A 27,544-nucleotide genomic window follows, 5' to 3' on the forward strand; every position below is an offset into this window, starting at 1 on the left:
TTTAAAAAATACATTTTGAAAAATAAAAATTATTATAATACCAACCAATCACTAAATTATAATATCCAAAATGATTTTGAAGTAGAGACAAGCAAGCCTCTTAGAAAAAGTGAAGTTCTTACACCTAAATGAATTGTAAAATTCTTCAGAGGGGTTTATCAGGGATGATATTGATTAGTCTAAACATTGATGAGCCGATATGAAAACTTCTATATAGTTGAGCAACTGCCACGTACATCCCCCAACAGTCAAATCTACCAGCATAACCATGGTTAGCTAAGTTCAATTTTTTAAACTCTCTCATACTCGAAAGAGTCTAAGATTCCGTACTAAATAGCTGACACGTGTTCCCCTACCAACGCGGTTTCTCCTTCTCCACCGCCCTATATATCCTACCCTACATCCTCCCTTCCTCCTCCCTCCCATTGCTCTCCAACAAAAGAATTCTCTCCAGCTCTGAACACCATAACCTCGCTTCCCACCGGTCGCCACTTCTGGTCGCCGGTCAAACCAAACCCTTATTGACTACGTTACTCCTTTCCAATTCCTCTGTCAGCCCTGCTTTAGATGCTCACTTCTTGTTACAAAATGCATTGAAAAACACCTCAAAGTCGGCTTCTTCTGCGATTTTGACGTTGTTTTCTTAAAGTTTCACAGCACCAAGAAGCACGGCACAAGGGAGCTAGCAATATGGCATCATCGGAGAACTTGGCAAGTCTTGAGCCATGGAATATGATGTTTAGGCCGAGTTTGCCAGATTGTTGGATTTCCGAAGCTTATGCTCGAGACGCGGAAACTCTAACAAAAGCCCTCCAAAAATCCCTCTTTAACAATATAGATGATATCCCCATAAACACCAACACCAATGATAACAGCTCTAACTCTTTCTCCATGACCGAAACGTTTTCTTCAAATTCAATCAACCCGTTTACCGGCCTAATCGAGACGGCACCTCCGACTCCGACGCCGTCAAACGTTTCTGGGTCGGACCCAGAAACGGCTGGGGTCGCGAAACGCCATCGAAACCCTGTGCCGGGTGCTACCGGGAAGGTCTCGAAACGTAAGTCAAGGGCTTCGAAACGGTCTCAAACCACTTTTATTACAGCGGATCCGGCTAATTTTAGACAGATGGTGCAACAGGTTACCGGTGTTAGATTCAATAACTCGCAGGTGTCAATGGTTCCTGTTTTGAAGCCTGAGCCACAAAGACTCGGTGGCCGGTTGCAAGGGGGTAGTGGGTGCTTGCCTACTCTTGATACGTCGGCGTTTCTGCTTGATCACCATCAACAGCAGGTGGTCATGGGGTCAACTTCTGGTTCTAGTCCTGGGTCTGGCCCAGTTTCTTTTACTCAGCAGCCCATGATGGGTGATGTTGGTGTTGGCTCTAGTGGTGGCATAGATTTTGACACTTTCTCTAGTTTTCCCACTCTAGAGTCATGGAAAGTTGTGTGATAATTAATTAATTTAGGGTTTTTGATGCCTCCCGAGTTGAGGTTTATGTTATCTGTTTATATTTTTGGGGTCCCCTGGTTTAGGTTAGTCTCTTTATAGCTCTGTTTATTTTGTATTTCTGTTTATGCAATGTAAAACTTTATCTTATTCCTAAGTATTAAGGCTTTATGATATTTAATCTGGGCTTAATTTAAGTTTCGAGTTTAAATATAAACCTTGCTACATTGTGTCTAGCAAGTCACATGGAGTGGCACATTAATTCAGGCAACTTTTTCTCTCATGTGAATAGTTTCAGAAAAAGGGCAGAGAGTGGAGGTGCCTTCTTTGCTCGAGATTGGCTAGCATAATTTGCTTGAAAATGGCATCAATCATTGAGATATTGGCTGCTTGATGGGTTGTCGTTGTACAAGTTATGAGCTAAATCTAGATTGGAATTGTTGCTGCGAAGACAAGTGCCATTTTGGCACTTGCGAGCTGTTTTTCTTGTGACAGAAGCACCTTTTCTTCCATGATTTTGAATCATTACTGTAGGAGATACCGCATGTTTGTTTTTACTTCTTTAAAGTTGTTCTTTTAAATTAATATTGTTTTTTGTTTTTTAAGTTGTCTTATTTGCTAAAGTTAAAATAACTTAACTTTTTTTAAAAATAAAAAAATATTTAATATATTTGTAAATAAAAAATATTTCAAAAAATAATCATTCCTGTAATCTAAAACACCCATTAAATAATTCTTGAAAGGCTTTTTGCACTATCTTAATTACTATTTCACACTTTTGTCTTTATTTTTGTGATAATTAGAATGCTTTTTGTCTTTTCTGCTAAACATTACTAGATCTTTGCAATAAAATTTATTTTATTTTTTTCCTTACTAGTATTGAAAATATATAAAATTATTTTTCAAATAAAAATTAATTTAAAAATCACATTATTGAAAAAAAGAAAAAACTTTCATTTAGAATTATTTTTCCTTTTAACAAACTGGAATCTAAAGTAGAGAAGTAATAACTTAAATTTCCTAATGATCCAACTATCCAAATTTTATTGATAAATGTAAGAATCTTAACATCCTCCTACTCGGACCTAAAGTAGAGAAGCAATAACTTAAATCTTCCACTGATGCAAATGATCCTAATTTTATTGATAAACCTAAGAATTAGGCCATGTTTGATTAATGTTTTACGATAAAAAAACATAAAATAAATTCATACCCGAAAATAGTTTTAAAATGAATATATATATATATATATACAAAGAAGAGAAAGGAGAGCCCCCCTCCACTCTAAATGCATGAATCTCTTCCATCCCACGACAAGTCAAGGAAGATAGCTAGCATGTTTCACGCTTTGAGATGGGCTAATCTTTTCCCACAAAACCGTGCTCAATTTCTCCAAAATATTACAAGGAGCCATGTCTTTAATCAATCCTAGCAAATCCTGGTGGCAACGGTGTCGTCTTGCTTGCTCCAAGAATATTCAGGGTGTCCCAGGCGTGAACACCAATGCATCCCAGCTAGATACACACAATGCCTCCCCCCTCCTCCATTTCTAAGAAGATGGGCACAATCAAATCATGAAACGGGCATCCGAGAGGGTAAAACATGGTGGAAATAATTATTTTTCTGGAGTAATGATGCTTATCATCACATAATTATATGAATCCCAGCGCTAATAACGTGTCTGGGAATAAGAATCATGAACAGGAATTGACATTAGTTGGCAAATTTTGGAGTTACAGAGAAAATCCTCAAGAGTAATCGCATATTTTTATTATCATTAATTGAATTTCCCATCAATTTCTTGTCAGTACTGGGCCTCCACGTGCCTTTTGCTCCACAGTCAAATAAGATTCCCAGTGCCTCCCTTACTTGAGGAGCTGGCAAGGAAAAAAATAACCTCGATTATTGGTTTATCAAGTCCATCTAATCAAGTATTTTTATATTAAAATAATATGTATTTTAAATATCTATCTAAACTGGTTCGAATTGAGCAAGATATTCTGTAATAAACTTAGATTTTATTAGATTTAATATTTTTTTAATTCAAACTAAAATTTAACTAGACTCAAGTTCTTAATAGTAATTTTTTTAAATTAATCTGCTAGATTAGACATTTTTAACAATTATAATGACAATTTCTTCTCCCATGAATACAAGTTGAAGATGTATATTAAAAACTAATATAAATTAATTTTAAAACTTTATATAACCACTTAAGTCAATGGGTTGGGTTGGTTTTTTAACATGCAAATTTTAATAGCTAAGTGATTATATATTTTAATTTTACTATTTTTATTTATTTAATAAAAGTTAAACATAATATAATATAAATATATACAAGTTTCAAGCTTTAAAAAAATATATTAAAAAATAATATAAATTATATTTTAAAATTTTATATAATAATTTAAATTATTAAATTTAATTTTTTATTTAACTCTGCATGTATATATGTTAGAAAACATATATTTACATATTTACGACGAATCAACCAACTTATTTTATATTTCATGATTTTTCCACTTCAAAACTTAAGGTCACCTCCCCCAGCCATTGGAAGTCATCCGCTAGAAGACTCCCTCTCCCTTGAAGTTTTTATTTTTTATTTTTATTGAATTCAAATCCAAATGATAATATATATATAGAATTTATTTAGTATTCAAACTAAGCTATTATTTAATATTACGTTACAAATAAAGGTTGGGTAATTTTTTATTTTTTATTTAAAATTAATTTTTTATATTTAATTTTTTTTGACATACTAATATTAAAAATAATTTTTTAAAATAAAGTAAAATATTATTTTAATATATTTTTAAATAAAAATATTTTAAAAAATAACTACTAAAACACTGCTAAGAATTTTAAAGTATCCTTTTTGTAAGAAAGATTATCACCTCTTAAATCCAATAAATAATTTAAGATATTTAATTAACAAATATTACTGTGCATGCTCATTGACTTCTTCGCTAAGATTGTAAAAGCAAAATAATATATCAAACCAACCAACACTTTACCCTAAAAATATGTTATCTTCTAGAACCAAGGATTTATAATTATATTAAGCTGATCTCATGAGATGCATAGTTCTTGACTTGGAAATATAAATTCATTATCTTTAACAAATTGGCATTAAAAATACATGAGTGGAAATACTTGCTTAAGTCAAAAGATTTAATAAATTAAAATTTCAAACCCCTATAATGTGTTAGGTGGCATCATAAGCTTGACTTGGGTCGTGTGACCCTTTTTTCCTAAGGAAAAATATATTTAAAAACAATGAATTGTTCAAGTGATCCAACTTGTTGAGATGTTTATTGGGATTTAGTGTATTAAATGGATTATTTTAGGTAGGAAACCCATATTTCATTTTAATTTTTTTTTCATGCCAAGTTAATCTAACATTAGCACAAGGAGGTGACATAATCAAACAACTTGAAGATACAAATCAATAATCTAACCATATAGTGCTGCGAGAAGAGTGGAAATGAATTTGTGGTGTCACTCTCAATATGATAGTGAAGTCTAGCCCATATATTTTTTGATACCACTTAATTCTAAATGCAATTAGTCATGGTTTCTTGAGTTTAGAAATGCATAAAAAATTAAAATAATCAGTCGTTTTCCATATTGCTGAGGCAGTCTCGTGTTGCTTTTCCTTTTCATAGATTGCCTTCCATCCTACTTTTCTTTTTCCACAAAGCACACCCCCCCCCCCCCCCCCCTCCCCCAAAAAAAAAAGAAAGAAAGAAAGAAAAGAGGAAGAAGAAAGAGGAGGAAAAATGAAGAAAAGAATCCCTTCCATCGTGTTGATTATGGTATATAATGCTCTTCTATTTGTATTTTGATTCTATGTATATATATATATACACCTTTGCTTGTTTTCAAAAATAGGATTTGGCTGAAGATTGTTACTTTATTTATTTCTATCTTTTAATTAAAGATTCTTACATGTTAAATGTTCATACCAAGGCTCAATCAATTCTTACACGCCCCCTATTTTGTGATTTGAGATTAAGAACTTATTTTCACAATTTTTTTATTTTATTTCCTGCCAACCCAAATATGAATAATTTATATATAGAGAGAGATAGAGCACTCGAACTCAAAGAATAAAAAAAGGGGGGGGGGGGTTAAAACACACAAGTCAAACAAGTTATCAACATCAAATTAACTATTCCAATGAAGTTAATTACACACTAGCTAACCATCAATACTTGCTAGCACAAGCTTTCCATATACAAACAACCTCTTCAAGACGCTACAACAACAAGATTTGATTGTAGCATAAGCTCCCATTTGCTTACCATGGAGGATATGGCTTGTTCCTTCCACTTGTTGAAGAAGCTAATTTCAGGCAAAAAAAACCAACACAGTGACGTTGGCAGTGGTGCAATATAGACAATTACAGTCGTTGTGGTTGTGGATATGGAGGCATGGAAATATAGACAATTACAGTCGTTGTGGCTGTGGATATGGAGGCATGTATCCATGGCTCTAGCTAGCATCTATTGGGTCAATGTCAAACCGTTCAATTAATGCAAAAAAATTCCATTACAAAGAAAAAATAAGATGACCCATGCCATCACGTCAGCATTTGAAAGCTGTTTTTCTTAAAAAGGTGGGTCTGAAAAAAAATGTCCTAGGGTTGTTTTAGTTTAAAAATAAAATAAAATAAAAATTAAAAGTCCACGGCCATGTTTTATAAAGCTATAAGAGAGAAGCAATTATAATTGTCATTTTCTTTTCTTTTCTTGTTTTGTAATGGAATTAGACATCTAAAGTAACGTGTATTGGCTTGGGTGGTTAAATTAATCGATTTATTTTGAGATTTTATAAAAATTGATCTAAAATTAATAATTTCTCAAAAATTAATCTTATCAAATAATTTTTTCAAAATTTTTGAGTAATTTATTTTATTTTTTCTTAAAAAATAAATTTCATTGGATTTTGATTTCATAAATAAGAAAAACAACAAGCCGAAAGCGAACCAGGAAACTATTATAAATAGAAAATTAATTAAATCAAAACCTGTAAAAAACAGCATAACCAAAAAGTCTATGAATTAAATTATACTTTTTAAAATATAAAATCAAATCAAACTGATAAATTTGATCCAGTAATTTGATTTAGTTCCCTAGAAGTTCTTTCTTTATAAAATAAATTTGGTTGAATTTTTTCATCAATGCATGCCGAGTTGCTTAAACACATGTTCCGACAAGAAATAATGGTGAGAAAATGAACCCAACCCATTTTTCAATATCCTTAATTAACATGTTTATTAACATGTTTATTGTACTAGAATGGAACATTACTTTCAAGGGTTTACTTTGATCTATTTCTAGAATTGAGTTTAGATAGGATCCTCCCACCTAATTCCACGAGCCTAGTGTTATTGTCGATTCTAACACGACAAAAAATGTTGAAGAACAACGATTGCTAGACCAGTTTTCTGAGCAAATTGGTTAGCTCAACTGGCATTCACATCTTCTAGTTTTCCTTGCAATGAAAACGAAGACTGATGGCTTGAGTCTTGTTGAATCTTGGAAAATTTCCATGCATGCATATCCCCTGGTTTCCTTCCAGCAGCCTCAGGATTGCTAGCTCTTCCTGGTATGATTGTTCCTCTGAATGATCCTGTGATTAAATGGAAAGATGCAAGAACAATTTTCTTATCTTTCGTGTTCATGGCGTCTTTAGCATTCATCTTATTGTAACCATTAAATTGAAACGGTCCTCTGCCTGGGTTTTTGGGGTGTTTCTATCTAGGTCTTGTCCTCGCATACAATTTTTCTTCACAAGCTTCAAGTCTACGGTACTCGTGCAATTTGGTTAAAGCAATCCACTCGTTACAAAATAAAAAAAACCGTGAAATTTCACTCTCCCAATGTCGCATGAAGTTTGAGAATCTTATAAAAAACAAGCAAGCCTGCAAGGAGAACATGCTTTACATTAACACATCAACCCCTCATGATCCATCGTAGAAACAATCAATATAATCAATTAAGAAAAAACTAGAATAAATGGTAAAACCTGGTTTAAGGAACTTATTAGGAAGTTCTAAAATATTTAAATCTCTTACATGATGTAGAACATAAAAAAGACAAAATGAGATTTTATTTAAATATAAAAAGTCATTAATTTACTAATCGTAATTATAGTAATACAATTCATTTTGAGGATTAACTTAGTTTAAGACTCGAGCTATAAATCCAGTGGGATGATCCTTTAATCAAATGATTAATCCAAGTTTTGTTTTGTTTTTTTTTATATAACCAGGATTGTGAATATTAAAAAAACAATCGACAAAATTAAAAAAGAAAAACAAAGAAAGAAAATTTACTTTGGATGCTGAGCTATCTCAAAACCAAATATAATAACACAGTAAAAGGTCAGAAATGGAGGGCTGTACTTGATTGTACAATCTTGTTCTTTTCTGCTTTGACTGACTACGACTTGCCTCTACCTCCCCACTACATCAAAGACTTTTTGACTTTCTTAGCCGTGTCTCCCACGTGTCCTCATCAGCACCTTCTAGGATAGTCGTCCACCGATTGATCATTATCCCTTGAGAATCCAGCGGCTGACAGCTATTGTTGACCAGCACCTGCGAAGAGGTTCGGAGGATAGAGCCTGTATGGCTCGACGGTGAGCTGCATTAAAGATTATGAGAATCCTATCTGTATTTTTGATCTTTCATCAAAGATTACGGTGATCATAGCTCCCAAATCTTCGATGGGACTTCCTTGATGTGGATCTTTTTCATATTTTATAATTTGTAACGAATTAAAATCCTTGATCGATAACACTTGTAGATGTTTAATGCAAAAATCATTGCATTGCAGCTCCAAATCTTTACATGCTTTCTTCTAGAACTAACTAGGAATAATTTCACGACCGGTTTATGCATATACTTGGCTGGAATACCATAATAATTTGTAGAATATATTAAATATGATTCATTTAACACATCAATTTATATTAAACACTTATTTAAATGATTTTAAAGTTCTTTTTTGACATGTTAGTTTATATATCTATCAATATTAATTATTTCTTAAAATAATCTTAAATACATGTTCTCAACATCAATTTGATACTTCCTCTACACTTAAATACAAATATAAAATTAAGAAAAAACAAATATTTAAACACAATACCTATCATAGTTGTTAAAACTAAACAAACTTAGTAGATGACCTCAAAAATTGAAAGACTTGAAAATTCATTAAGTAGATTTGTTAGCTAAATCAAATAAGATATCATTTCGGTTGATGATTTTTAATGACCTAGTTAATTATGTATACTCAATTTAATACTCGTATTATTTTAAAAATATATATAAAAATTAAAATAATTTTTTTTAATAAAAATAATTTATGTAACTCGTAAGCTAGAGTTTGAGAGTTTATTAATGGATTTAATACTTTAATCTGAATCATTTGTTATTTTTTTTGAAAAAGAGCTAAAAGTGACATGATAACAAAGAGCTTAAAATCTACATAATAAATCTTAAATTTAACTTAGGACATATATTTTTTATAGGAATTTAGAATAACCGAGATTTTACTCGCTCACCTGATCCTATAAAATACGCTTTCTGAGAAATAAGATTTTCTCAAATAAAAAAAATTATTTTTTTATTATTAATAATATAGATATTTAAATCAATTTATATATATATGAATTAATTTCATAAATCTTCGTATTAATAATAATAATATAGAGCTTTATCAAATCCAATAAACTCAAACTTACAAGAATTAAAAATCAAATTTAAAATCTGATAGTGAAACTACCGGTTTTAAACCATCAATCTTACATTGTCACTCTTTAGGTAAAGAAATGAAGAGATTAGAGAGAGAGAGAGAGAGAGAGAGAGGGAGAGCATGATAATAGGAAATAGCAGCAGCAAGCAGGCCAGTGGGAGAAGTTGTTGACCGAAGAGGATGGATCGCTTTTCGAGAGAGAATCAGGGGTTCACCAACGACTGACGTGTCAGTTGACTTTGGTCTGTCTCTGTCAATCTGCAGCAGTGTTAAATAACCATACTTTATTATTGTTTTCCATTTTCCCTTACATTTGTGGCTTCATCACTTACCTCATGCTTCCCTTTGCATCTCGTCATCCACTTTTTATTACATGTTCTGCCCACCAAAGTACAGTCGTATCGGACATTTGAACGCAGTTATTTTTATTTTTATTTTTATAATTTTAAAGTATAGAAAATTAATTTAAAATAAAAAAAAAAAACTTTCTAATTCTTCTAGAAGCACTTTTAAAATACAAAAATAAACAGGCTTGTCTTTTATCAGGAAAATGAATTTTAATAACCATACAAATCAAAATCCATAACATGTTAAATTTCTGAATCCATTTTCTTACGTAGTTTTCTTGAATTTTTTTGTCTTTGACTAGAAATGTCGGGCTGAGGGTGATATTTTTTGAAGAAAGAAATCATCTTGAAGCTACATTGTTATAATAATAATAATAATAATAATAATAAATTAATCAAAAGATATATGTGTTAATATATGAGAAAACACATTGAATTATATTGTAAAACTATTCAAATAATTTTATTTTAGCATAAATTTTTTTTCTCAGGAATCAATGATTTTTTTTATTCATACTAATAGATCATAGTTTTATTTATGAGAATTAAAAAAAAAAAAATGCCAATAAATCTAGGTGCTTATATGTATATATATATATTGATTAATTTACATTTGGGGAAGGCAGGAGGACTCTTGAATAGAAGACGGCACATAACTGGTTTTTGCCTCAGCGTTGATAAACAGGCCCACAGCCCAACGTGAGTGGACCATTCCACTGACCTAGGTGAGCCTACTCCAACCCATTTCAGTTTTTTTAAAATGACATTGTTTTAGTATTAAAAAAAATATTAAAACTACTTGATAAACTTAGATTAACTCTTTAACCTGTTGATTGATTCACCCAACCCAGACTTAAACCCATAGTTTTAAAACCCGCCCCGGCCCGGCGGGTTGACCCGGAACCCGGCCGACCCGGGGCTGGAACCGGGCCGGGTTGATGAAAAAATAAGGTAAGCTATGACCCGGCCGACCCGGCGGGTTGACCCGGAAACCCGGACGACCCGGCAAAACCCGATGGTAACCCGTTGACTTTTATTTATTTTTTATTAAAACGACGTCGTTTTGAATTTTTTTTAAAATAAAAATTGACCCGGCCGACCCGTTCGACCCGGTCAAAACCCGGTGACCCGGTCAAAACCCGGAACCCGGGCCTTGGACTGGGTCAACCACCAGGCCGGGTTTAAAAATTATGCTTAAACCGCGTTTTATTATGATTATCAGTATAAATTTGGCATGATTGAAGCCCCTACGGGTCTCTTGAGTTTTTGGGCCGTCTCTTGGGCCCTTTTTGTTTGACCTTTGCAATCCCCTCAAATACTAAAATGTTATTTTTCAAAAAATTAAAATATTATTATTTTAAACAAAAATAAAAAAAAAATTTAACCAAGCCTTTATAGGTTTTTATAAGTCGATGATTAACTTATTGAATCACTTAGGTTTGACCGAGTCTTCTTAAATGGTTCAAAATCCAAGCCCATACAGATTAGATCTCGAGTTAGCCTGGTAGGCCAGGCCAGATTTGATACCTATCCTCATAACCACGGGCAAGAATCATGAAATCTCTCAAATGCTACTCGCTTCAAGAAAGGAGGGTGGAAACCTGAAGTTTCAATTCTCATGTAATTTGTGGAGGGTTAATCCTCCAATGGACAATGGTCATTTCATACAAATATAAGAACAAAAGAAAGAACAAGGCATGAATGATTTGGGACTTGGCTTAAATTGGCAGCAAGGAAACCTTCTGTTTTTTTCAATCTTGTACTTGATATCCATAGGAAAATTGAGCTGGCACCTAACGAGCATTCAATCTAAGAGAAGGGTTCTAACCCACACTTTTGAGAATCACAAATACACAAGAGGTAAGGGCAAAAGGGTTCGTGAACCAGGTTCCATACACTTGAACAGTTCAATGTGACATGGATCTTGAGTTATGCAGATCCAAGTAAAAATTGTTTCAACATGTGTAGCACCCCAGATGTTTTCTTCAAATTCAACTCTTTTCTGTGCATTTCACCTGAGAAACAACAAGCTTGGGGGTTTAATGAAGGTACTCTCGTTAGAATACATAACAATGAGTGGATATAAAGTCTTCCTCAATCCATAGTTATAGTTTTTAGCTAGCTTGACATATCTCATCACTATTCTAGACTTGTAAAGTTGCTTGCTTCCAATGAGCTTGTAGCTCAACCGGCATTGTCCTCCCTCTCTTAGAGATCCCACGTTAGAGCCTCTAAACAAAAAAAAAAAAAAAAAAGAAACAAAAAAGTGTTGTACACTGCAAACTTTTCAAATGCAAATTTCCTGCTATTATTTCTATTACATGAGCTAGAGGTTAAAAGCATGATACGAAGGACCTATTGCACTGAAGGCATCGTAGGAGAATGTTCAGAATCAAATGCTGATTGCTCATGGGAATACCGATCTTATGGCTCTCGAGGCAACTCTAGTTAGCAATCCATTGGATCTAAACAATCTTGCAATCCTAAAAGAATCATCTTCTAAAACACTTAAATAATATCAAACCCAATAAAAAAACACCGTGATTAATTAGGTATAGAAAGCACAGGAAAAACAATCTTCGTGGTAAGTTTTGTGGTTTCTCAGAAAATAACGTACCTATTTTGGGAGAACCTCTTTGTGAGCTTTGAATGAGAGAATCACATTCCAGACTAAAGCAATAACATTAGCAGCAAGAACCTGAAAATGGTTTTTACGTGAATGGATATTGGAACACAGTAGCCAAAATCGCTAGCAAAAGTTACAGTGATTGTCAACATGAATATTATAGCAAAATTTAACACAAACTTGACTCTCTATAACAGCTTCGGAGGTGAATGGTAATGGTGCCAAACCTAAATATGGCCAACACGTGCTGTGCAGATAAATGTAGGAACACTCTACCACTTCACCACCAGACAACTCAATTTGGCCACAATTTTAGCTCATTTCTGGCCTTGTATCAGATGTCCGAAGCAAGAAGGGAATGCAAAGCTTTTCCCCTTTTACTACTTCAAAGTTTTCTTTTTTCAAACCAACACTTCAAAGTTCTCTAACCATGTAAGACATGTAACATGCTAGCAACCACAAACGTATAGACACATGATGCTCATTCAAACCTGAAATTGCTGTGGGACAAAACAGAAGTTCAGAAATTGAAATGGTATCCACAGTTGCCAATTTGCAAGAACAGCAGAAAACCATTCCTGCAGAAAAAGAATATTAAGAAAAGTTAACGCTGAACAATCCTTCCAACTGGCTGTGTTCAATGGTTTATAGACATAGAAGCCACAGAAAGAACAGAAAGGGATGCCCCTAAGTCTTTAACACAACCTGCTGAAGCTTAGGTACGACTTGAGATGGCCTTCCCTCCAGCGTCACCAATGTTGACAAGAAAACTCCAATGAATATAGGAGAAAAAACAAACTGCAATTATTTTAGAATACATAGAACATATTTAGCTCAGCAGCACAGATGTTGTCATGAAAATTATGAAAGTCAACTATGAAAAATTTGGCGTCACCTGATCAGCTAAAAGGCGCAAGAATGCACCTGATGCTCCAGGTACTGTTACCAATTTGCTCAAATATAAGTACCTAAGAAACACCAAGTCAAGTAATGAAAAATTAGCAGGATCCAATAAGTGTGTTTTCATTTTTTTTTTTTAGCAAATTCTGGTTGACAAGATCAGCATATGCATTGGTATTTAGTATTTAGTCAAACAGATTGGATCATCCAAACTTCAGGCAAACAAAAATACATAAAACAGCGCAGCATTAGTATTTAGTCAAAAAGATTGGATCATCCAGACTTCAGGCAAACAAAAATACAGAGTCATGTTTGAAGGGTAGAACTTCAACTGCAAATATTGAGGTAAAAAAGTTTTAGGCTGTTATTTTCATGAACGGCTTCTCACATGCGGTAATTTAAACTCTACTCGCTAACCTTCTCATGCTTGCAATACCAAAATATGAAAAGTCTGAAGGATTACCAGATATGCAATGTGGGACCCACCAGTACCAGCCCCAAGAGTGTAAACAAGAAAGTTCTTTTAATGTCTAGGGATGGAACTTGATCAATCACAAGCTGAGACAGAAAAGGCAAAGATTTAGAAAAGTTATACATGAAATGGTCTATAACAAGAGCATGTATTAAAAATAGCTTAATTACTACAATTGAACATGGGAAGGAGTTCTTAGAAGATGCCATTGCGTAACCAGGACACCCACACACACACACATGAGAGCATCTAAATGAAAAATTGGGCCATTGTTTCCTAATTCAAGGTGACACCAACGTTAGTAAAACTTGAGTTTGAACACCCTGCAGTTCAAAAAAAAAAAAAAAAAAAGCTCAGATGTTCTTACAGGCACTCCAGACCACCCTAAAGGATAATTCAGTGACATTTATTTATTTAATGCTGGAAACCAATTGTTTTATCAAAGACTGTTCACACCTTGTTTGGAGGCATTCAGAAACCATAAATGCAAAACCAAAGTTGCCAAAATTCCACAAATTGATGAAGTTGAACTACCATATAGATATCATAAAGTTTATAGATCAATACTTAGACCAACAGTTTCAGTTCACGACACATCCATAGGTCGCTAAATAAAGCATAAACCACTCATCTTAGAGATCAAATGAATGGAAATCAATACAAAGAACAAACACTCACGACATATATATCAACAGAAAAAACCCAAAATAAGTAAAACGTAGAAGAGAGATGCACATTTCTCTAACATCTGTTGCCATAGCCTGTAAAATTACCTGGCAGATCAAGTCTCCCATAAGAGTCAATATTGCAGAAGTTACAGCTTTAGTCAACACAGGGTAGTTTGCAAGAAGATTCAAATACCTGCAATAACATATAACTCAATGTGAGCTAAAAGTGATCTTGTTTTTAATATCGGTTATTGGTGAGAGATTATATCACAAATTGCAGGAGAGAAAAAAAATTCAATGCAGACAAAGATGACAAATAGGGTACAGCATGCACATACAAAAAAGATTCCATACTCCCATAGATTTCCACTTTAGGAGGAGTTAAGAAATATCTGATTAAACATTTTTATTGCATTCCCAAGACATCAAAATAGAAATTTACATACTATCAAACACCAATGTGAAAAAAAAGCTTGCTACGCAGCATGAACCAGAAAGAACTAAAATCACCAACAGCGTAAAAACTGAACAGATTAGCAAAACTGACAATTCATCATTACCATGAAAGGAAGGACCAGTTACTCTTTCCACCAGAACCACTACTAGCACCACTACCTTCACCTCCACCACCAGAAGAGCCCCCAACCCCACCAGAACCACCAGAGCCACCATCAGAAACAGCCAAGAGACGAGATTGATCAACACCCAATTGCCTATATCCCTTTCTGGTACCATCCAAGTCCTTAAACACAGCTCCATGACTATAATTTAAAGAATTTGAAAACAGAGTAGAAGAAGAACAGGCCCTGAATCCAGTTATCTGAACAGGGTTCAAGGAAAGCTGAGTTCTTTGGCTAGAATGAGAAGTGAGTTTGCATGAAAAACCCACAAAACAGTATAACAATGGAGTCTTACGACTGAGAGATACTGGGTTTGGCACCATTTTTACTTCGAATGGAAAAAATGGCCTTCGGGGTTTAAAGGTAGTGTTTTTTTTTTCTTTTTTTAAAGATCAGGTTTTGTCACGGGTACGGATTTTGGCTACCGGAGGCCAGGCAGTGGAAAAAGCTTTGGCTGTAGCAGTGACAGTGAGTGTGTGACACACTTGCAGCTTAACTCTTTCGTGTCCCTGCTTTTGTTTGTTTTGTATACGTAGGGGAATTGAAAAGGTTAAAGGTGATTTTTACAAGGTTAACCTTAATGTGGCTCCTAATGTTACCTCTGGTGTAAAATGAGTCTCGAACATTTTGATTTTGTCAATTTTATCCCAATCTAATCAATATTAGATAATACAACTTTTTTTAGACGTGTTTGAAAATATAGTTATAATTATTTTTTAAAATTAATTTTGGTATAAATATATCAAAATAATTTAAAAATATTAATTTAAAATAAAAAATATAACTTTTTTCAAAAATATTTTTAAAACAAAAATAATAGTTAAAAGAATTAATTGATTCAAGATCTCCTTAAATGATAAAGCCATAAAGTTTATATTATTCAGGAGCAAATTTGACTTTTGGACACACGAAAAAAGAAAAGCAATGTAATCCTAAAAGGTAGTTTAATTAGTGAAGCTTTGAGTTTGCTTCTCAGTAATCATGAGTTTGAGTACTTTTAGGATTATTGAAAATTTATATTATTATTAATTTTAAAATTTATGAAATTAATTAAAATATATATAAATTGATCCGAAAGAACCATGTTAATAAAATAAAATAAAACAGAGTAATTACTGCTAGTCGATGTATCTTATGGTCTCCATTAATTTCTCGGTGTTTCTCATGAATTCAATCTTCGTAAAGTCTAGCCAGGATTTCAACCATGTCGATCCTTTCTTCTGGTGATTCATTTGAAAATTGCAGAGCCCACTACATTATTGATGTGGCACATTGCTCCTTATTTGCTGAATAGCCATCTCTTCGATTCATCTGGTTGCTATCCACAATTTCAGTTACTGAATCAGACAATGATTCATCGACCATAAGAATCTTATGTCGCTTATAGTGTTTTTTCCTTTTTTGAATTCAAAAGTTGATTTAACTCTAGTGAATTCAGGTTAATCCATTCTAGGTTAGAGGGTCTTGACAGGAGCTCTGATAGCAGTATTTTTGAAATAAAGTTGGGATTAACGCCTCTTCAAATGGTCATACAACTGTTAAAGTTCAGATTATTGACAAGAAAATATAACTTACACAACCGGAAAATGGAATGGGCAGTGAGGTACTGGAAGGTACTAGGAGTTGATGTTTCTTATGTCAATCGTCTCTCAGGTTCTCTCAAGAACTCCACTTTGATCTTCTGAAGCCTTGCCAGAATATCGAGAGTGTTGATCCTTTCTTCAGGTGATTCATAAGTGCATTGCAAAGCCAACTTCCATTATAGATGTGACACAGTGCTCCTTATTTACTGAATATCCATCTCTTCTATTCTGCATGCTGCTATCCACAATGTCAATTACGGAATCAGGCAAGGATTCTTTCAGCAATCTCTTTAGGCTCATTTCTCCCTCAAACATTTCATCAGCAGGCTTTTTTCGCGTGAACATTTCCATCAACATGATCCCAAAGCTGTAGGCATCAATCTTCGTGGACACAAGACCATCCAGTCCATATTCTGCACAAGATATTTAGAATGTCATAGGATGTGATTTATCAAATATTTTGAAGAACAAACATCACCTGGTGCCATATACCCTATCGTGGCAAGGGTCTTGGTTTGTGCAATGGATTCGCTTTCACCAAAGAGTTTTGCTATCCCGAAATCACATCCGTGCGCAACCACGTCCTCATCTAGTAACACATTGATACACAGAGCAATAACTTCCAACGCCCAGCAGATTACTCTCATGAAATTCATTTGTTGAACGCAGAAGTTCAAAGTATGAAATTCTTCTCTGGATTGCTGTTAATGGCAAGGGTTGACTGAAAAGATATATATCACTCACAAAAGCCAACACGGTAATAAACCGTACGGAAAATCCACAAGTATGAATATTTTTAACCTGATAATCAAGTTCCAATTCCCAGAACAAGAATTTAAATAGCTTGTCCTAATAGAAAATAAAAATAGCATAGGATCTGAAATTAATACTAAAATAAAAGGAAAAGATAATTAGAAAAGCTAAAATTTTGAAATAGAAACAATTGAGGGGATTTTGGAGATTTAGATCACAAAAAAAGACTTAAGGATTTTGACCTAAAAAATAGTTTCCGATGGCCTTCCCACTATATCGAAGTGCCTTTATGATCGGTGTGATTTGAACTAATTAAATACCTAGATCAAAAGGTTATCGGCTCATGCGTGTTTGTCCTTTCCAACTATCTTATTGGCATTTGCAGATTGCATGTCAAATCTTTAGACACAACTCATCACTGTAGTTTTAAGAATTTAGTACAGAATCACACAGAATAACTGGCCCTGACTCTAGTCATTTAATAGAAAGTTCTTAGGTTCATGTGAACTCTTGTTTCCGCTTTCGGCCTTAGGGATTGCAGAAAAAAGGCCTCAAAGTTATAAATATGGCCTATTAAAGCCCATTATGGTCCCCTGAGAGCTTGATTTAGGAACACATGTGCTTGTTTTCTACATGAAAATGAATTAAAGTAGAAGTTGTATGAAAGAAATTTTACCTTGTATAATTATAATAACAATTCATATTTGAACATTCTATTTTAAGACTGGATCAATGTTGGATAATCTTAGTGATGAAAAACTTGATTGAATTGAGATTCAATTAACTAAAGAAAATAAAAATTAAGGCCTTCTCCAATGGTAAACTCTAATGATAAAGAGACAAAATTGATGGTATTGACCATCAAATTTAATTCACACAGGAAAATTGGACAGCAATTAACTGGAACAAGTTGATGTATGTTATGGCCTCCGCCTCTCAGAATCTCTCAAGAATTCCGCCTTGATGTTTTTAAGCCTTGCCAAGATTTCAACCATGACCATCCTCTCTTCAGGTGATTCATTGACACATTGCAGTGCCAACTCCATTATAGATGTCACACAGTGCTCCTTCTTTAAGGAGTAGCCATCTCCTCTATTCAGCATGTTGCTATCCACAATGTCTATTACTGAATCAGGCAACGATTCTTTGATCAATCTCTTCAAGCTCATTTCTCCCTCGAACATTTCATCGGTAGGCCTTTTTCGCGTCAGCATCTCCATTAACATGATTCCAAAGCTATAGACATCATTCTTCGTGGACACGTGTCCTTCCAATCCATATTCTGCAGATGACAAGAATGTTACAGCTAGGATGTGATTTCCCGAATATTTAAGCTAAAGCAATGAACATATTCTGTTGAGAGTACACATTACCTGGTGCCATATACCCTATTGTGGCAAGGGTCCTGGTTTGTGCAAAAGACTCATTTTCACCTAAGAGTTTTGCAATACCAAAATCACATACATGCGCGACCATGTCTTCATCTAGTAACACATTGCTCGGTTTCAAATCACAATGCACCACAGGAGATGGATAGCCGTGATGGAGATACTCTAATGCTGATGCAACATCGATCATTATGTTCACTCTTTGAATGATGTCCAAGCAATAGTTGTGGGAGTATAACCATTTCTCCAAGCTTCCTCTAGGCATGTACTCCAGGACTAAGGCTTTGAAGTCAAGATTAGAGCAACTGCAGATAATCTTCACAAGGTTGCGGTGTCTAATGTTGCGCATGATTTCGCACTCTGTGTCAAAACTTCTGAATGCTCTTTGCAATTGCAGATTAAAAATCTTGACAGCTACATTTAGCCCATCAGGAAGCATCCCTTGATATACAGAGCCATAACTTCCAACACCTAGCAGATTACTCTCTTGAAATTCATTTGTTGCACGCCGCAGTTCTAGGTAAGAAATTCTCCTCTGGATAGCTGTCACTGGCAAGGCTTCTGGGATTGGATCTTTTCTGCATCTTCGTCGACATCTCATGACAAGAAAAATGAAAGCCACCACAAGCAGTATAGATGCAACAGTTGGTAAACTGAACCTTAGAAGTCTGGATTTAGTCTTTGAATCTTTACGAGATTCAATGCTGCAAGGTGGGACTTGCAGCCGAGATGGGCCGCATAGACCCTTATTCATAATAAAAGAACGAGCAGTAAAATTTGCGAACGGTCCTCCTCTTGGAATTTCCCCTTGTAGTCCATTGAAAGACGCATTGAAAAGCTCCAAATATCTAAGTGCCTCTAATGACTTGGGAATCTCACCAGACAAGTTATTTTGTGATAGATCTAAGAGTTCCAGGGTTACCAAACCACCGAATGCTTCTGGAATGGACCCTTGAAAGCTGTTTTTGGATAATGAAAATCTTATCAAGTTCTGGAGTGAACCTATTGTACTCGGAATATTACCTGACAACTGGTTGCTTGACAAACGAATTCCTATTGCAGCTTCCATTTCTCCAACTTGCGAAGGAAGAGATCCATATAGAAAGTTTGAATTCAGATTCAAAATCAAGAGATCCTTTAGGCTCCACAGAGCCATAGGTATGGTAGAACTTAATATATTGAAGTGAAGATAAAGGTTTCTTAGAGACGTGAGATTCCCTATGCAGGAAGGTATGTCTCCAGACAATACGTTATTGTTTAATGTTATGTCAACCAACCTCCTTGCAAGACATATATTAGGTGGAATGGAACCATTAAGATTGTTCTTATAAAGATCTAGTACTTGAATCTTCCTTAGCTCTCCCACTGTTGTAGGAATAGGTCCCATCAGACTATTCTCTTCCAAACTTAAGACAATTAGGCTGCTCAAGTTGCCAATCTCACCTGGAATATTGCCTTTGAGTTTGCTGGCGTATACATAGAAGTTTGTTAGAAAGCTGGATAAATTCCCTACGGAATTTGGCAACATGCCATCTAAAGGGTTGTCCCCAATATGCAATTCTTTCAACTGCCTACAATTTGTCAAAGAGGTGATGAAGTTGAGTGTCTGACTTGAAGGGTGATTTGTAAAGGAATTGGATTGCAAACGGAGGGATTGCAGCGCTCTCAAATTTCCAAATTCTTGTAGAACATTACCAGTCATCTTGTTATATGACAAATCAAGGATCTCCAACCTGGACATATTCCCAATAAAGCGTGGCATTGACCCTGATAACATATTATCACCAACATGTAAGCCAATCGGTATGAATTGATGAAATAAACTGAAAACTGAAAGAGTGTGTGTGTGTGTGAGATGGGTATCGAACCGACCTGTTAAACCATTTAGATTTAGTTGCAGCTCCTCCAAGTTAGGAAGATTAATGCTGTTTTCTTGAGGTATTGATCCTGTCAAAAAAGAAAAGAAAAGTGAGGCGTATAATCTTTTGATGATTATGATCATGTGGAGGATATTAATATTCTAGTTTCTATTAAGTTGGATGAAGTTGGTTTCTTGTATATTTAAGAAATTATAAACATTTCAAAGAAAGACTACTTAAGAGAAAAATATAAAGCAATAAAATATAAATTAGGATTCTACTTATATATATGACCCTTTTTGGTCAAAATTTGTGTCTTTCTTGGTGTTTATTTTCTTCTTATCAGGTTCGGTTTGATAAGAACAATAATCAAACATATCTAATTTGACACTTAGAATTAGAACAAGGCAAAAGATATTGTTTTATCTGAGCAAGCAAACTGGGACAACTTTGATCCAGGATTCTTATCTAATACAGGCTCAAGAATTGTGTTTCCGAATGAATATAGTTTGGTAGACGTTGCAAATCAGGAAAATTATAAACGAAACAGAGAGAAACCAAGAACGTATAAACTCTGTGCGATTCTGTAGGCCTTCCATAGGAAAATAATGTTACAAAATCTGACCATTTCGAATAGGGATTTAATGACAGGGTTTCTTTTTGCACTTATACGACTTGTGCTCTGCTTTCTCTAGAAGCATCTCAAACTACAAACGACTGTGTGTTCCAGGTAAGAAGAAAGAAGAAAGAAGAAAGAAGAAAGAAAGCATTGTTTGAATAATATGGTTAATGGGCATCTTTGAAGTTAAAATAAAAGTAAGATTCACTTATTTTTAAGAGGGTTAAAACTTTATTTAAATTTAATCTTTAATATATATTATTTAAGATACAACTTTAACATGATTTAAAAAAAATAAATGAATGAAAAATTAATTTTAAAGGACTGTAGGTTGATATATTTTGATGAAGCCAGAATTATTTAAAAATCTCTATTCTAAATTGAAAATAAACAAAATTTTCAAGTGTTTATAAAATGAGTAGTTAAAAAGTTAAAACTAAATTTAAAAAGCATCCAAGTAAACTTGAGAAAAGAGATTTCAGGCAAAACAAGCTTTAATTTTAACAAATATAGATTTAATTATTGATTTAAAATGATTAATTAAAAGTTGATAATATGAAAAATAATTTTGATTATTATTATAATTAATTTTTTAACTTTTTAACTTTCAAAATTCACTGTAAAAAGAGAGAGTGAATGAAGAGTTTGCTATAATTTTTTTTATTTTTATACACTCTTCATCGTCTCATATTTTAGTTTTTTATTTCCCTATTTATGCTTTGTTTTTTCTTCAAAATCTAGAGCTAATATTCATTTTATTAAGAAATATTTGAGTTATATAATTTTTTGTTTAAATACCTTGTTTAGAAGTACATTTAAACCAATGTAGTATTATTGAAATCTTGAAAGATATATTACAAACATTTTAGTTATACAAGTGATAAATAATAAAACTTTAAAAATAAAAAATTAATGATCAACAAAAATAAAAATTTTATTATTTTAAAATATTTTAATAAGTACATATCCTCTCTTTTTTTTTCAATTCAAGCATATATAGTTATTACTATTATTAGTATGCATGCTAAAACTTTGATTTTGTATCAATTATAATTTTAAATTAATACATAATATATATACTAGTATTTGTTTTTTATTATTATATCTATGTTGAAAATATATCCCACACAAGTTTTTTTTTCATGTTTATATATTAAAAAAATTATATGCACTCTAGACTTTTATTGATTTTTTTTTAATGTTTTGTATATTTTGATCTTATTATAAACTTTAACATCGTTACTCACAAATCTTATATATTTATAACTGAAAAATAAATAAGCATTACCTGACAGGTTATTGCAACAAAGTTGCATGCTTGTTAAAGAAGTCATGTTGAAGATCGATCGAGGCAAATCACCTGCACAATATCTTAGGATATTAGTAAAAAAGATGATAATCAATGAATAGGTTAGTAAAATATGTTACAAACATGCATCAAAGAAAGTCTGTGTCTCTGTGCACATATAGGAACGAGAGACTGCAAACCTGACAACATATTGACACCAAGATTTAGAAGCTCAAGCATAGGGAGGAATCCAAGTTCTTCTGGAATAACTCCAGTGAAGTTATTATAAGGCAACCATAATGATTGTAGCTCTCTACATTTGAATAAATCAGATGGGATTTGGCCACTGAGTTGATTAGTGGAAAGCAAAAGCATTTCTAGTCTAGGAAGATGGTCGCACATGTTCTTCGGAAGACTTCCAAATAGGCCGTTAAACATGAGATCAAGGACTTTCAAGGAAGAGATGTTGAAGATTGTGGATGGGATTGTACCTGAAACATATCTATGCATTGTAAAAAAAACCCTTCACATGTTAAGAAACTAACGTTGATAATTAAAGGTGATCATTTGGTACCTGTGAGATTATTTCCATCGAATCTTAGTTCTTCAAGTCTGCAAATTCCCAAAACTTTCGGGTATCACTAATGGTAACTTATTGGAACCTATATCCATTGATTTCAATCGGCATAAATTACCTATCTCGCTGGGTAGATCTCCATGGAAACTATTGTTGTAAAGAATCAGATATTGAAGAAAGGACAGGTTTCCAAGTTGTGGAGGAATGGCCCCTAGGAGGCCCATGCTAGAGAGATCCAGCGCTGTGACTCTTTGCCTGCGAAGACTGCAAGAGACTCCCATCCAGTTACAGAAGGAGGTTTTGGAGGACCAGTTGTGAGCTAGCATGTTTTGAGGATCAAAAGTAATGTGATCCTTGAAGGCAAGAAGAGCAGATTGATCGGTGAAGTTACTCGTGGGTATGCTAACGCATTTCTTCTGCAGAGACATTAGCAGCATCGAAACAAGAATAGTGATCCAAACTCTCCCCATCACTTATTTTGTGAGAACATAATAATAAAAATGAAGACTAAGAAAAAGCTTTATAAGCTGCTTTTGAATGGCGAGCAAGATCACAAATTCTGTTTTCCTTGAATTAAAGATCATGACTTCCATATGGACAGATGCTTTCATAAATGTGGAGAGTCAGAATGCCGTGAAAAACCTTCTCAAAAAAATCAAAATTAAATAACGTGAAGGAAACACCAAGATTGTAATACCCGTCTAAATATAGTTGGACCATACGATTTGCGAAGTCCTTAACTATATGATTATGTCCTATATGATAATTGATTAGATAATTTCAAGTATGAGCATGTTAAGTATCTGTGATTAATGTTTTGGATGATTTTTCTTTTTTAATTTAAAATTCAAGTATGTTAAATCCATCTAGATCATAAAGATGATAAGGTCATAACAATTTTAAATAAAATAAATTATAAAAATTAATTTTTAATAAATTTATTTTTAAATAATGAAATTAAGAAAGAATTAAGAATTAATCTAAAAAAGACATAATAAAATAATTTTTTTTGAATAAAATTATAAATTTGAACAAAATTTTAAGAATATCATTAGTAATTTTGCAATACCTTTCTAATCTCTAATTACTCTAAAATTTTAACATGAAATATACCAATATATGTTAAGAAACCCCTATATAATTTTTGTTTAATCTAATGATTGGATTAAAAAATATGATTATTACTGTAAAACTAGATATTATTTAAAAAAAAATAATATTTAATTAGAAAGGAATGAATCAGAATATTCTAGCTGAAATTTGAATAAAATTTCTATAACGAGCTCAAATTCTAATTGGAATAAATTTTTTTTGATTTATTTTATTTTTTAAATTGAAATAAAATATACAGGAACAGAATTGACAACCATCTGACAAAAAAAATAAGACTTGACCATTGTGAACCAAAATAAAAGTTTCTTTCTATCTTCATTGATTCTAGCTTAAGCAATGAAAGATCTCTTGACCTTTTTTGGGAGGCTTCCAGGAGGTCAAAGTTCAAGTCGTGTTCAACAGCTCAACTTAGACGGCCAACAACCTATGTGGGAGGAGACCTATCAATTCTCTTATGACACCTAACAAAGACCAGCCTCGTCAGATGGAAAACAGGAGAAAGGAAAATGGAGGTGAGAAATTACAGATCTCAAAGCAATTTTCTTTATTAGGCAGAGAAGAGAGAGTAGAGGGGAGATATATATTAAGAATTGCTCCTTGATCTTTTTAAACCTTACTAGGATTTCAACCATGTTGATCCTTTCTTCGGGTGACTCATTAGAACATTGCAGAGCCAATTCCATTATAGATATCACACACTGCTCCTTGTTTGAGAAGCCATCTCCTCTATTCAGCATATTGCCACTGAATCAGGCAAAGATTCTTTCACCAATCTCTTCAAGCTCATTTATTCCTTGAACAATCACTTTTAAAAATTATTTTTAATATCAATGTTAGGTTGATTATCATTTCATGTGCAACAAATGGATGGCACTAATAATTAACTATTGACAGCTATTATTATTGAATGAGCTAGAATTGATGACCATCAATATTAACAACAAAACAAGAAGAGCCTCCATGAATGCTTATAAATAGAGGCATGTATGAGAGAGCAAAATAAAAGAGGAAAAAGAGTTAAAGATATGAGAAATGTAGAAGAGAATAGGTTGCCAAGACAACCAGTAGTAGCTGTCATTGCAGCACTGAAAAGAGAGAAATAGAATGAGGTTGAGAGTTGTCAAAGAGGGGATAATTCCTCCTTTTCTATTGTTGTAAATCTTGTACTCTCCCTACATAATGCAATGACTTCTCCCGTGGATGCAGGCGGTTTATCGAACCACGTTAAATATTGTGTCAGTGTGCTTCCTTTTTTATGAGCAAGTATCAGTACATCACCGGTCGGAATTCCCAATAATCAATATATTAAAATAATATAAAAAAATAATTTGAAGAAAAAAATAAAAAAATAAAATTGTTTAAAAAAAATTTTTTAACACAAAAACAAACAGGTTAAAAATCATGTGTTTCTTTCACGCGATTATTTCCTTCAAATTAATACATAATCTACAATAGGAAGTATAAACATCACCTGGCGCCATGTACCTATTGAGGAAAGGGTCTTGGTTTGTGCAATGGATTCACCTCCACCCCAGAGTTTTGCAATGCCGAAATCACGTACGTGCGCAACCATGTCTTCATGTAGCAACACATTGCTCGGTTTCAAATCACAATGCACCGCCGGAGTTGAATGACCTGATGAAGATACTCTAATGCAGATGCAACATCAATCATTATGTTCACTCTTTGAATGATTTCTAAGCAATAGTTGTAAGAGTATAGCCATTTTTCCGAGCTTCCTTTAGGCATGTGCTCCAGGACAAAGGCTTTGAAGTCAATATTAGAGCAATTGGAGATATACAACGTGTTCACAATTGCTTTTTAAATAATTTTTTATGTTAAAATATATATAATAATATTTTTTAGTTTTTAAAAATTATTTTTAACATCAAGATTGCGGTGTCTAATGCTGCGCATGATCTAGCACTTTGTATCAAGACTTTTGAATCCTCCTTGCACCTGCAGATTAGAAGTCTTCACAGCAACATTTAGCCCATCAGGAAGCATCCCTGGATATACAGAGCCAAAACTTCCAACACCTAGCAGATTAATCTCTTGAAATTCATTTGTTGCACGCCGCAGTTCTAGGCAAGAAACTCTTCTCTGGATTGCTGTAGTCAATGGCAATGCTTCCGAAATTGGACTTTTTCTATGCCTTCCTCGACATTCTAAAACAAGACCAATGACAGCCAACACAAGCAGTAGAGAACCAACGGCTGGTAAACCGAACATAAGAATTCTGGATTTAGTCTTTGAAGACCTATGAGATTTACTGTGGCACGGTGGTACTTGCAGCTGGGAAGGGCCACAAAGAGCCTTATTTCTCATAAAAGACTGAGCAGTGAAGCTTGCAATGGTCCTCCACTTGGAATTTCTCCTCGCAATCCATTGAAAGACACATTCAAGTACTTCAAATATCCAAGTTTCTCTAATGACTTGGGGATCATACCAGACAAGTTATTTTGAGACAAATCTAAGAATTCCAGGCTTACCACATCACCGAATCCTTCTGGAATGCACCCTTGAAAACTGTTCCTAGAAAGCGAGATATTTATCTAGTTTTGAAGTGAACCTACTGTAGTTGGAATATCACCAGACAATTGATTCCTTGACAAATAAATAGCAGTTGCGGCCTTCTTTCCTCCAACTTGCAGTGGAAGTGATCCCTTCAGAGAATTTGAACTCAGATTCAAAACCACTAGAATACTAGATCCTCCAACCTCCATAATGTCAAGGGGATGGTAGAACTCAACCCGTTGGAATTAAGATAAATGCGTCTTAAAGAAGTAAGTTTCCCTATGCAGTTTGGTATCTCTCCAGAAAAATTATTTCTATACAAAGCTAATTTAGCCCAGTTCCTTACAAGACATATATCATAAGGAATTGAACCTTCTCTGGCCCTCCCACTGATGGAATAGACCCAGTCAAATTATTTACATTCAAGGCCAAGTCAATTAGGTTACTCAATTTCCCATGGAATATTGCCTTTGAGTTTGCTGTTGGGTGGGTATATGAGAAGTTACTGGAGAGGTTTCCTATGGAATTTGGGAGCATTCCATTTAAAGGATTGTTTCCAATCCTCAAAACCTCCAACTCCCTACAAGTTTTTTGAGGAGTGATAAAGCTAAGTTCTTGACTGGAAGGATCATTAGTTAAAGAATTGGATTCCAAACGGAGTTCCTTCAGAGCCGCGCAAGTTGTTATATGACGAGTCAAGATACTCCAACCTGGATAAATTAGCAAGAGAGCGTGGCATTGGCCCTGATAACATATTGCGACTACTAGATAAGTCGATAAGCACCGAAAAGTTTCCAGTAAAATTGTTGTCTGTCATTGATATTTCCTGAAGCTTTTCGCATTTGCATAGACTTGGTGGAATCTGACCACTGAGATTATTTCCCTGAATCATGAGGACTTCAAGTAAAGGGAGGTGGTGACATAAGTCCATTGGTAGGGAGGTCACCTAGTAAATTATTGCTTCCAAGAGAAACCTGACGTAAAGAAGAGATGTTG

General features: G+C 33.9%; 4 protein-coding genes and 1 pseudogene across 6 annotated transcripts; 1 reads left to right on the forward strand and 4 right to left on the reverse strand.

The window, feature by feature from the left end:
- Nucleotides 1-399: 399 nt before the first annotated feature.
- On the forward strand, nt 400-1,641 carry LOC105137336 (VQ motif-containing protein). Its single transcript, XM_011043056.1, has one exon. It carries the CDS (start codon nt 691-693, stop codon nt 1,450-1,452), a length of 762 nt encoding a protein of 253 aa, XP_011041358.1. The 5' UTR covers nt 400-690; the 3' UTR covers nt 1,453-1,641.
- A 9,521-nt stretch (nt 1,642-11,162) lies between these two features.
- LOC105137337 (protein sym-1-like) lies at nt 11,163-15,369 on the reverse strand. 3 transcript variants are annotated; one of them, XM_011043057.1, is made up of 8 exons: nt 14,792-15,369; nt 14,337-14,424; nt 13,555-13,649; nt 13,087-13,159; nt 12,897-12,989; nt 12,683-12,769; nt 12,183-12,263; nt 11,163-11,580 (listed from the first exon to the last, which is right to left on the reverse strand). In XM_011043057.1, exons 1-7 carry the CDS (start codon nt 15,172-15,174, stop codon nt 12,183-12,185), a joined length of 900 nt encoding a protein of 299 aa, XP_011041359.1. In that variant the 5' UTR covers nt 15,175-15,369; the 3' UTR covers nt 11,163-11,580. The 3 variants fall into 3 exon arrangements, with proteins under 3 accessions (XP_011041359.1, XP_011041360.1, XP_011041361.1); XM_011043058.1 differs by having other exon boundaries at nt 11,163-11,796; XM_011043059.1 differs by lacking the exon at nt 11,163-11,580 and adding an exon at nt 11,822-12,048.
- A 925-nt stretch (nt 15,370-16,294) lies between these two features.
- Nucleotides 16,295-17,228, reverse strand: LOC105137339 (probable LRR receptor-like serine/threonine-protein kinase At3g47570). The gene is made up of 2 exons (XM_011043060.1): nt 16,913-17,228; nt 16,295-16,847 (listed from the first exon to the last, which is right to left on the reverse strand). Exons 1-2 carry the CDS (start codon nt 17,088-17,090, stop codon nt 16,582-16,584), a joined length of 444 nt encoding a protein of 147 aa, XP_011041362.1. The 5' UTR covers nt 17,091-17,228; the 3' UTR covers nt 16,295-16,581.
- Nucleotides 17,229-18,043: 815 nt separating this feature from the next.
- On the reverse strand, nt 18,044-23,388 carry LOC105137383 (probable LRR receptor-like serine/threonine-protein kinase At3g47570). Its single transcript, XM_011043110.1, has 6 exons — nt 22,950-23,388; nt 22,542-22,832; nt 22,342-22,413; nt 20,448-20,522; nt 18,561-20,342; nt 18,044-18,469 (listed from the first exon to the last, which is right to left on the reverse strand). Exons 1-6 carry the CDS (start codon nt 23,386-23,388, stop codon nt 18,108-18,110), a joined length of 3,021 nt encoding a protein of 1,006 aa, XP_011041412.1. The 3' UTR covers nt 18,044-18,107.
- Nucleotides 23,389-25,460: 2,072 nt separating this feature from the next.
- Nucleotides 25,461-27,479, reverse strand: LOC105137384 (probable LRR receptor-like serine/threonine-protein kinase At3g47570; annotated as a pseudogene).
- Nucleotides 27,480-27,544: the final 65 nt, after the last annotated feature.

This window comes from Populus euphratica, unplaced genomic scaffold, assembly GCF_000495115.2.
Source record: "Populus euphratica unplaced genomic scaffold, PopEup_1.0 scaffold66.1, whole genome shotgun sequence".
Lineage (NCBI taxonomy): Eukaryota > Viridiplantae > Streptophyta > Magnoliopsida > Malpighiales > Salicaceae > Populus > Populus euphratica.